This window comes from Asparagus officinalis, chromosome 5, assembly GCF_001876935.1.
Source record: "Asparagus officinalis chromosome 5, Aspof.V1, whole genome shotgun sequence".
NCBI classification, from domain to species: Eukaryota; Viridiplantae; Streptophyta; class Magnoliopsida; order Asparagales; family Asparagaceae; genus Asparagus; species Asparagus officinalis.
The window spans coordinates 71,938,875-71,950,538 of record NC_033798.1 but is presented as its reverse complement, the minus strand read 5'-3'; the positions used below and the strand labels follow the sequence as shown (position 1 = coordinate 71,950,538).

At 36.7% G+C, this 11,664-nt stretch overlaps 1 protein-coding gene across 1 annotated transcript; it reads right to left on the bottom strand.

Annotated features, from left to right (window-relative positions):
* LOC109843833 (kinesin-like protein KIN-12G) lies at nucleotides 278-10,808 on the bottom strand. Its single transcript, XM_020412794.1, has 21 exons — nucleotides 10,513-10,808; nucleotides 10,009-10,164; nucleotides 9,829-9,912; nucleotides 9,457-9,576; nucleotides 9,258-9,371; nucleotides 9,033-9,125; nucleotides 8,614-8,703; nucleotides 8,346-8,416; nucleotides 7,844-7,918; nucleotides 7,644-7,731; nucleotides 6,494-6,552; nucleotides 6,311-6,374; nucleotides 6,158-6,223; nucleotides 5,336-5,500; nucleotides 5,080-5,184; nucleotides 4,592-4,827; nucleotides 4,415-4,484; nucleotides 4,275-4,331; nucleotides 3,783-3,845; nucleotides 3,591-3,670; nucleotides 278-2,271 (listed from the first exon to the last, which is right to left on the bottom strand). The coding sequence occupies exons 1-21, from the start codon at nucleotides 10,693-10,695 to the stop codon at nucleotides 399-401; spliced, it is 3,912 nt and encodes a 1,303-aa protein (XP_020268383.1). The 5' UTR covers nucleotides 10,696-10,808; the 3' UTR covers nucleotides 278-398.

Here is an 11,664-nt window from a genome sequence, read left to right as displayed (position 1 = left end):
TTTCTTTTGTTGAAAAATTGTTGTCTTTTCTCTTGCTGGAAATTTGAAACTAATTTTTTTTTTATGGAGAAAAGGAAAAGAGGGAATGGGGTCCGCTCTTTTGTCCAGAGAAGCGTCCTAGATTCAAGCTTCCCGCCTAATTATGCCAGCTCATTTTTTTTCTGCATTTTTTTAATTTCCTAAAAAGAGGAAATTTGGAAAATAATAAAACGGGAAAGTTAGACGATAACTTTTTTTTCTTGTTAAGAACATAATGAGTTTAATTATAACAAGCTTCTGAATTTTAGAACCGCCAATTAAACAGCACACATACTCAATTGTCCAAAAATGAGCATCTTATGTACAAAAGAGAATACTGTGCAGTCCAAAAATGAACTGAACTAGGGTAGTTGAATAAACTACCTGTCACCGAGTAACAATGATTTAGCATCAAGAAGAGATCTTTGGACCTCTCCAAGCTCTACTTCTATCTTTTCAGAAAAAGACTTGTCTGAATCGGAAAGCATTAGGGTATGTTTGCTCTCCTCCATCAAATTATTCAGCTTCTGAGTCGCGCACATTTGCTTAGCTCTCAACTCCTCTAGTTTCCTAACTTCCAATTGCAGCTCTTCATCAAACAACTTGATCTCCTCTTCTTTAAAATCTGATTCAAAGATGCATTCTTGGTATTCAACCAAAATATTAGACATCTCTATCATTCCTTCTTCTCGCATTTCAGAGATAATCTCTTTTTCTGCAACAACATCCTTGAGTTTACGCTCAGCTTCCTGCAGAGAATGCACCCCACTCTCTATTCCTGCTTCGAGACTTTGAATCATAGCATCAAGTGCTTCAGATATCTTCTTTGAGTCTGTAAATTCCTTCAGAACAGTGGCCAACCGTTCCCTTTGCTGCTTAACCTCAGCAGATATTTGGGACCTCTCCTCTTCAGATTTGAGCATTTCTGAAGCTTTGCCAAAATTGGTTGCCCTCTGTGATGAAATATCTGGATTGTTATCAATGGCAAATAGTACCCTCTCAGTCTCTTTCTTTCGAGACTCAGCATCTTGGTATTTCAGTTTCAAATCAGCTATGCTTTTTCTCAGTTCAGATTCAGACAACCGAGCATTTATGCAGGCATTATCTGCTTCCTCCTTGCGGATCTTAAGGTGTTTAAGTTCTTCCTTTTTTCGCTCAAGAGGTGCTGAACACAATTTGACATGTGTTCTGGCTTGTTCTTCTCTTTTATCCCAATACTGAACCTTCGAAGAAACACTCTGAAGTGCTACTTTCAGAGCCAATAACTTATTCTCCACAATTTTTCTTCTTTCACGTCTTTTGGGCAAAATGGACTTCGTAGCTGTTAGCTCCTCCTGTTGCAGCTGAACACTTCGATCCATGGCTTCAACAGAGCATCGTAGGTCATCCACCTCAAATGTTGCCTTTTCAAGTAATCCAAAATATTTAGCAACTTTTTCTGCACCTTCTATCTGGTTTTGGACCTGATCCAACTTGATTCCAACTAGTGATACTTTTTCTTCTGATAGTTCAAGTTTTTCACCCTCGCGTTTCTGAATAACTCCATCAACATCCATTTTAACAACTTCTTCACGTTTGATCTCTTCTTTAGGTCCATAAAAGGAAAGACTTCTTTTATATTCATCCCTCTCCTGGACAGCTTTTTCGTACAAGCCCAACAGTTCCTCTAACTTTTCCTGAGATCTTTCACAATCCATGTGATTGTTGCCTTCAGGTTTTTGAAAATTATAAGAAGATATTAGCTTCTTGAGATCATCTCTCTCCTGCATTGCTTTCTCATACAAGCTTAACAGCTTGTCATTTTCTTCATGCATTTCATGGAGTTGATGCTGCAGAGTTTCGATATCCTTCATTTCTTGATAATGGTTGACCATATTTGAATTCTCAGGTCCCTTTCCTGTATAATCTGCTGAGTTCTCTTGCCCTCCAGTATGTTTGATTTGAAGATCAGTATCCAGTTGATTAGAAACACCACCACAAGTAGCACCATCATAGAGCTCAATAAGCTTGTTGTTGTCCTCAATTAGAACTTTAATCTTCTCTCGAAGCTCCTCGTTCTCCTTGGCCAATATGATCGCAGTTTCATGGGATTCTGCTTCTCGCTGACTTGCAGCTGCAATTGCATCAACCATTGTTTTAAGTTCCATTTGCTCATCAGTTGATTTATCATTTTGCAAATTGTGAGTCTCTTCATTTGGAGCATCAAAGGAAGACCTCTGCTCTTTAATCTCTGAGACTAACTCATCCACATGCCTGCAGATTTGTTCAGTAAAATGCTCATCTGTTAGAAAATGAACACAATTTTTTTAACTTCTTATTTTATTTTATTATTTATTTATTTATTTATTCATTCTGGAGTTAAGTGGTAATGTGTATACGAAGATTACTCAATGTAAAAAAACAACAGTTTTCAAATAAGACCAAGGAGGTCAGCCACAGTGGTAAAAATGTAGTTTAGGATTGTGGAGTCTACAGTTTCAATACAGGCTTGCATCTTTCTTTAAAAAAAATTACATTCATTTCTGCAACTAACAGTTTACTAATTGGAAAAAGCACAGTCAAGTGCGGAAACTAACATTTGGCTTCTTGTTGACTTCTTCAATTCAGTATGAGAATTGATATATATGGAGAAGGAAGCATCAGAACAGAAAGGCCCCTCTGATTCTGATTGTAGATAACATGTTAGTCCTTTTCTATTTCTACTGCAGATAGTTTGCAACCATAATTGGGATATGTGACTTTGTACTTCAAAACTTTCCAAGTTTATTTGTCACGTCAAAATTCTGCCTTCAAGTATCATTCCGCGTTCAAGTATCAGTTCGAGTGAAGGACAAGCAGAATTCTGGTCTGGTAAATTCTTAAATTCCACAACCTAGTCATATAGACAAGTCCTAGTTAACCCTATCATATAAAGATGGGATATGTGACTTTATAGTTGAAAACTTTTCCAAGTTTATTTGTCAATTGTCACATGTCAAAAAATTGCCTTCAAGTATCAGTTCAAGTGAAGGACAAACAGAACTTCTGGTCTGGTAAATTCTTAAATTCCATAACCTTGTCATACAGGCAAGTCCTGGTTAATCCTATCGTACAAAAATCAGGACCATATTTTAAGTTGGTGATTCTCAAAATTTTAAATTTCTGTAAACTTATCACGTATAAGTCAGGCCACGTTAGTTTAGGATACCTACATATTAGAGGAATTATCAAAATATGTATTCACGTACCCCCTGAGCCAAAGACAAAAGAAATTCTAGTATGATAAATATTTACTTTTACAAGGCCTAGCTTGGAGTATTATTGTTAGTCTTTATCTTGGTATGTTTTGTTTTTTTCATAAAGTATTATATTTTGTTATATGGTTGGGGGGTGGGGTGTATATATATATAATATTTACCATAGTGTGTATAATATTTTTAAAATGCAATTAGCATAATCTGCTTAATCGGTACCCGAGATCGGACCGTACGCATAATGAAACCATTTTTTAGAAACTTGCTGACATTCAATGTCAAATAATATAGCAAAAAATAGGGTACGTGTTCTATAGAACTAATAAGCCTGTTATGTACCTCTCAAGCTTTTCTTTGGCCTCTAGGCAGAAAGTCAGATTCTTCCTAAGTGCTTCCACTTCCCTCTGATTTTGAATAGCCTGAATAAAATCCAGGTCATGTATCTTCCAGCAAATAGTTATAGGACGTGAAAAGCAAGGGAATTCATCTTTGTGTAAAGAATTCATTTAGACTGTTAAAAATGTTAGTTACCTGCAAGCGAAGGAATTCATTTTCTTCATTGACTGAAGAATCCCAGGTTAAGGATAGTCGACCCTGTGAAGCAAAATGCATAGAAGTTATACTAAGAAGGAAGGATAACATACGAATTTTCACTCAAATATTACTTTTTTCACAAAAAGAATGATAGTTCATTATCATCTCAAATAATGTTTGAGACTTTATGATGATTTAGTGAAAAATGGATCGAATATAAATTGACCTTTTTGGCTCATGACCAGTAATATTCATAGCTCGTATTATATGGTAAAAATGGCACAGAAGATGTGCTGACGAAGAATAATATTTGTGTATGTAAACTTGCATACATATGATAATACATACATATATTTAGGCTTGTACACCAAGGGCACAACTAAGTAAAATAATCCACTCTATTAATGTTAGCGAGCACATTATGGAAGATGGCTATTATCCTCTGGGGAAATAAATAGAAATCAAGTTCAAATATAGAAAATTTTGAACCTGAACAGCCTCTGTATCTTTCTCATGCATGAGCTTCCAATCCAATGCTTCCAATAACTGCAGAATACAAGCCTGATGAATAAACAGGAATTTGATATAAAAGCTTTTTAACCCCGCTTTACAGGAACATCAATTGATACCTTATCTTGTAAAACTGTGATCTGTTCATTCAACATATCCCGCTCACCTTCTTCAACAAATGCCTGCAGTCTGAGGATTCACAGATGCACAGATAGCAAACATGAAACTAGAGGTTTACTGGATATAAAATAAATATCAAAATTTACAGGAGTCTAAAAGACGAATATAAAGCACACCTTCTAAGTTCTTCTTTCAGCTGCAAATTTTCCATAGCAAATCTAGTTACTTCTGGATTACGATCAACCTGGTTACGCAGAACCTCTATTTCCTTTACAAGCTCCTCCCTTTCTTGCAGAAGATGTGCTTCAGCTGATAGTTTTCCAGAATTAACAGCCTGCAGCCTTTTTATTCCTTCCTCCCTGAACCTAAGTCTCATCTTTAAACTTCTTACCTCCTCTGTTTTTTGAGTAGCCTGAAACACAAAAGAGTGCATGGTACCAAGTTTACTTACAACTAATGGCTCGCAGAGAAATTCATATTTGATAAAATAAACACAAAATAGAATAATTAAGACAAGCACACAGCTCTACTAATTGTAATGTAGAAAATTTAAGACAAGAAAAAAAAATGCTCATTTATCTATGTAAGGACTATAAACTTATGCATTAAGTTTTAACTGACAGTTTCTTCTCTTTTATGTTAATAGATTAAACATTTCACTTACCAGCTGCTCTGCAGCCTGCTTCCCAGCAGCCAAGGCCTTCAAAGCTGCTTCCTTATCTTGATCTCTTCTAAAGGCTGCAACTAGGGCAGCTTCGTATTCTTTCCTCTAGAATGAATGTTAAAATAAGATTGAACAAACTAAGATCAAGAAAAACACTATAACAGCTACAAGGGGGAAAACAACAGTTACATTATTCCTCAATTTTGAAAGAGATATACCATAAAATTTATGGCAAAACTAAAACAAAGATGCTTACCTGTGATAACCTTCTATCAAATGTAAGCGGACTAAATGATCCTGATCCTTGTAGTCCATCCCATTTGAAATTTCCTGGAGATCCTGGAGTAAAAGCGCTTAAGCTGTCAACTCCAAAGTTCTCACTTCCCCCATTGACCAATCCTTGCAAGCGATTAACTTCTTTCTGCATAATTAGGATATAAGGGTGTAGACGTTGAGTTACGGTTACAAAAAACACCCACAAGGGACCAAAAAAAAAGCCACGCAAAAAGAGAGAAAGATGTATTCAGAGAGCCAATGTAAATAATTCCAATCAGGTGAGGCTAAACCAACATATTGCAAATTCGTTCAAAAGTACTAGTATATCAAGATGCAGATAGCCAATTTAATTTGTTTACATTCAATTACCATCGCAATAACAAATATTTGCCCTAATTCAGAACTACAATGTGTTTTGGTTTTCAACAATATGATGTTTCAAATAAATAAAGTGTAAAAATAATCACTGCAATAGTGTGCATGTTAGAATATAAAAATTTAACCCTCAACCATCATCACAACTTTAGAGTTTTGGTGTAATTGTTAGAGAGACTTTAAGATGGTATCAAGCAACCCAAGTTCAAATCCCACCAGCCACAAGTTAAAAACAGATTTTCTAAAAATTGATGCTGCTGCGGAAGTCTAGGTTTTAGCCCATAAAGGACACTCAACCTGCAGAGGCATGTTAGAATATAGAAATATAATTCTGACCCCCATCGCAACTTCAGAGTAATGGTTGGAGGGACTTTAAGAGTGCATACTCTATTGTATGTTTAAATTTGTCACTCAGATCACATCATACCTTCAGTTGTTGAATCTGTAAACGCATCGCAAGGACATCTCCAGAAGCATCTTCATTGACAATTGCCTAAAATTTGAACCATGAGCGCTTATGCTGGTGCTAAAAACAAGAGAAGAATTTAAGGAAAAAGATGGAAGCTTGAAAAGTACTTACATGGTTCCTGATGAACTTAGCACGCTGAGCAAATTTTAATGTGCTTAACGTTTCCAGAGAACAACTATAAAGAGAACAATGATTGGCTAAATTAACATTTATCACTAATACCAAAAGAAGAATTCAACAAAATCATATAATATGATCGAGAAGAAAAACTTTCCAACACAAGGTGTCACTGACCAACTGGAAGGGCTTATATTGGCAATTATAGTAGTTTTGGAATTGCCTCCCAGGGAGTCCTGAAAACATGCACAAATAGCAAATAAAGAAAATGAGTTTAATTGAGGGGAAAGTTTTATATTTACTGGACAAAGTTAAGAAAGTTGCTTCGCTGACAAAATTCCTGATTAGCTATGCAACAAGATCTAAATTGTTGATCATGATCTCACACTATGGAATGTAAAGCTCGTAATTCAATATTTCCTATCCATGCATCACGTGATCCCATTGATTATAATGGTGAAAATTAATTCAGTTGGAAGCCATTTGGTGCACATATATAAATCTCCAGGATATATATTATGTCGGACTACCAACTGGATCATTTAATTTGCGAGGCATACATTAGGATGGCCAATCAATTTTGATAGGTGAAAACACCAAGGGTTCTTGGTTTGTGGGAGAAAAAGAGCTTATTCAATACCTGCTGTCAAGTGATATGCCCAATAGCAAATAGGTTTGATGCATCTAATGTTTCCTCACGTGGAAACGTATACTTTTCTACCCATATGGTATTTGACCTTATCGTTGCAAACTTGCAATGCATTTTGATAGGGATAACATCTCTTATCGTCATCACTGTACTCAACCATCCTTTCTAGTGAATATCCTAAAATGATCAGTTCCATGTTGTACTAAATCAGCAGCTATTAAAAAAATTGTATCTACTCTTTATGTCAACATGATAGGTAAACAGAAGAAATCAATCTTATCAAAGACAATAATACAGTTTTAAATTAATAATAATTGCAATGATATTTTCTACCTTCAATATTTTTACCATGTGTAACCACATGCGTCTTCTGACAAAGTATCAAGTTTAATTGGGGTCTTTACATATTGACATAGAAGGGTCCAAAAGATTTATTTTGTAGAAATCCAAGAACCCTTTGTTTTATTGTTTGAACAAAAATCTGGTCTTCGTAGTAGATAGTGAAATTTATCCCTGATGGCGAGCTTCGTTTGACTTATATTATTTATTGTTTCCCAATTTTACTAGATAGTGAAATATTATGCAGGTTCACTTTTTCCATCTGGTAGGTATTATTCATGTTAGCAACAAATTACTTTGCAATAACAGATGTTGTTCTATATTAAGTTAAACTTCCACCTGAAGAAGAAATGTCAATTTTGAATCTCTGTAAGGAACGTGCATAGGCTTCTTGTTTGAACTGCCAACAAGGTTCATAATGACAAGCCTGAAAATCAAATGTAAATCAGATAAGATGATCTGCCAACATCAAAAAACAATAAATTTAGTGCAATAAAGGAACGGATATGATTTGTCAATAGATGACAGTGTTCACAGACCCTAAAGTTGAAAGTGACTTGTTGATGTTAGTAGCTTCCTTGAGCCGATCACCTTCGGCACCTGAGCTCTTCTGCCTGTGCTCAAGAAACAGACAATAACAATATTAACCAACCATCAAGTAAAATATAAATTGGATATTTCCGCCACACATTTATACAAAACTACACCGAGTACACATTTTAAAACTCCAATTTAAGATATAATCATATTCTAAGCTTTCTCATCAAATGGGGTCATCTCTAGAGCATGATTCCAATTTAAGATAGCTCGAGAAAATAATGGAGTAAGAATTCCTAAATCAACTATATATCTCATGTAATATTGAACAAATAAAACAACCAAAATGCATAGATAACAAAACATCGTGCTTTGCGGTCCAGGTCACAAAAGGCACACATGTGTCAGAATGCCAAGTCCAGGGACAATCAGCATCCCAAAGCATAGAAGAGAAAAGCCGCACATTTAACATGGTTTGTGCTAAGTTCTTTCCTAATATCTTACCTCTCTGAGCCTGCCAGGTCTACAAGATTGAGCCGAGCAAATCTGTGATGAGTAACTCCTTGGGCTTCCCACTGAAACAATAATAGCCATGATTAGTGGGGATAATGGAGAATTTATCGTGGGAGAAAAGAACCTCGTTTGAGCAACATGATGGAAAATTACTTTATAAGTTGTCAGCCATGTTAAAATTGCAATATCAAATATATGTGCCGAATTTGTCAGAGATAGAGCATGCATAGAAAGATAAGACTTATCAAATTTCACCTACCTTACTTTCAATGACACAAGTGAAAACACTATGGGACCGACTGCTTGCTCGGTTCATATTTGTGGCAGCAACTTTTCTATTTGCAGCTCCCTGCAGTTATATTGGATCATAATATTAGGAACATCTATTGTGATTCTACTAAAAAGTAAAGCAAAGGATGCCAATGCATTGCAACATTGGCTCCATAAGCCCACTAATCTAACCTTATAAGGTTGTCTTAGGGTTACAGTTGTCAAATAACAAACTAAGAGGAGGTCCTTGATAAAAATTTCAAGACCTCAAATTACAAAATTCAATACTAGTCAATTTAATAGACCTACATGTTTCTATTTAAAGAAATTTATATATGATTATTTGGTAGCTCATAAAGTTTTGACTGTCTAATTTATGGAAAAGTGACCAAATTTAAAATCTTATACCTGAATAAGTTGTTGCATTACATCTCTGGCACTTGAAACTTCAAATTCTTTCAGGTTCTCCACATGTACGCCTTTCTTTGCATCTTCCCTTATCTGGAAGAAACCAAAAGATACTTTACATACATTGCTCTAGATTCAAACACAAGTAGAAGGTTATTGTGAACTGTAATCTTGAATCCTATAGCAGAATAAGAGCTAGCAGTTTTTTAGAGTTTGATCCATTACCTGAAGATTGGTAGAGGAAGGTTCTAACAGATCTAAAATCTGTTCATTATATATTTCCAGAAATGAACATTTACATGTAAATCGTATCTTTTCTTCTCTTCGAATTTCCTTTTCCTACAAAATCGAAGGCACTCGGGATCTAAGTGTTAATCAATGCATAGAGATGGTAAAATATTCAACACATTATAAAAAAACCTACCTTTTGTATCCTAGAGAACATATATTCAAAAACTCGAGGAGTCATGCCACAGTTTACGCTATGTCTACGAGTTCCTTCTTCAATGTCTCCTAACATTGTATGTGTTTTTCCACTGCCAGTCTGAAAACCAAGTACCAAACAATAAGAGAATTTCCCCTTTTAGCTATTTGAAACCTCAATTCGCTGTCTTTGAGCAAAACTGAGGCATTGTAGTTCACATGTGTTTAGTAAAGTAAAATAAACCTATTATATACTAAAATCTTATACAGATCCCTTCAAACTGTGAAGTACATGGATATGAACAAGGTTTTCCTTGGTTTTTCCAGATATAAAATCATTAGTTAAAGGGTTGAAATATAAGCGAGAACTTACTTGACCATATGCAAACATGCAGCTGTTGTAGCCAGAGACACAGTTCTCCACCATGGGAACTCCAGCCACTATAAACAGCTTCTCCTATTAAAAACAGAACATAATATTTCTCTACAAGTAAGATATCAACATATAAAGAGGTAATTGCAATACATGAAATAGAAAAGCACAAATTAATACCTGCGTGACATGCTCATCAGCGACGAGATCAAAGGTAAAGCGGGACTCTGGGTGTCCAATCCACGTAATTGTTTGGCAGCTATCCTGCCTAACACATTTGTTATTCCCTTGAAGGGAGAGTTCAGCACTGCTGAGTGGTCGAATTCGGATAACGACCTAATTAAAATTCCAAGAATACTAAGGAATTAGATCAATTCAAGACAGGAATATTTACTAAACCAACTCAATCGGATTCTTGTTTTCATTCTCTGCGCACTATCAGTCCAACAAGCAAATAAAGAACCCAAAGCAGCTATCTTGTTGGAAAATGTGGGGTTGTAGGGTCCAACTTTAGCACATCAACAGGCACTTTAAGTGCTAAAGCGTAAATTTTGAAATTTTCGACAGATCTCACCTACAACTTGCAGGAACTCGAAACTATAGTACTAATAACGGAACTTGGAGGCACAAACAATCAAACAGCCCATCACAAAAATTAAGTAATTACTAAAAAAAATCAAATACCTGAACGTTGTGATCCTTCCAGAACGAAGGATCCTCTTTAAGCTCAAATCCCTCACTCCCGCCGCCGCTCGATCCGCTCTCGTCGGAATCTACCGAGCCCGTCTCGGACGCCGTGAACTCTTGAGATCTAACCCTTGTTCTCATCGCGCTCCCCACTTCTCCGATCGCCGGCATCCTAATCATCAAATTTTCGATGAACCTAGGGTTTCGAATCAGAGAAAAGAAAATCTAGGGTTTTGGAGAGAGAGAGAGGGAGCGAGTGAAAAATGTTTGGGGGGAGGGAGAGAGAGCGAAGAGTGGAGTTTAAAAGAAAATAAATTGTTTGAGTTGTAATGATTTGATCGGACGGTGGAGATTTGTTTTATAGACGGCTAGGATGAAGAGAATTCAAATTTCAGGGCCGTTGAGTTCGAGTGTAATAAGATTCGAGGGCCTTCCTCTCTGTTTTCCAAACGGCACAGGGACCTGAATTTTGTAGTACCCGAGGTTCAGAGCTGGGCCCACACAGTTATTGGCGTGCTTTTCACTCGTAACGTCTCACCCACGTTCATGAATGATTCCCAGGAGTTATGAAGCCACATGAACTGCACAAAACTTGAGAAAACCGTCGTAAAGTTCAGCCTAGCTTCCGAGACAGTTGCATGTGTCTCGGATGTGAACACTGAAGTCTTGTCCCATCAGTCTTCCGCTTGGGAAGCTGATCACGAGACTTGGTTTTCTCGTGTTCAAGTGGGGGCCACAAGCTTTGGAGAATTGGAGTTTGTTCAGCGGATAAAGAAGGCCACGAAGTTAGGAAACCGTGTGGAAGAAGTTTGTTCAGCGGGTTCTTGGACAAACCTGGCCCACCCGAATGGAATTTGTAGGCTATAAATAGGAATTGTATTCTCTCCTAGGGTTTGGTGCGAAGGCTGAGGGGGAATAAACGGCAGCAAAGGCAAAGGAAATTTGGCTTTTGGCGGCTGCAGCGGGTAAAGAGCAGAGGGTGAAAAGAAACTTTTGGGCGGCGTGCAAGCAAAGCAGAGAGAGAAAAAGCAGATAGCTTTTTGGCTGTTTTGAAGAGGAGTTCTGTGCAGCGTCTCTTAGGTTTTAGTATCCCTTTTGTGAGAGATTGAGAGATTGTTTGAGGGTTTAGATTTGAGAGATTGTAAACCC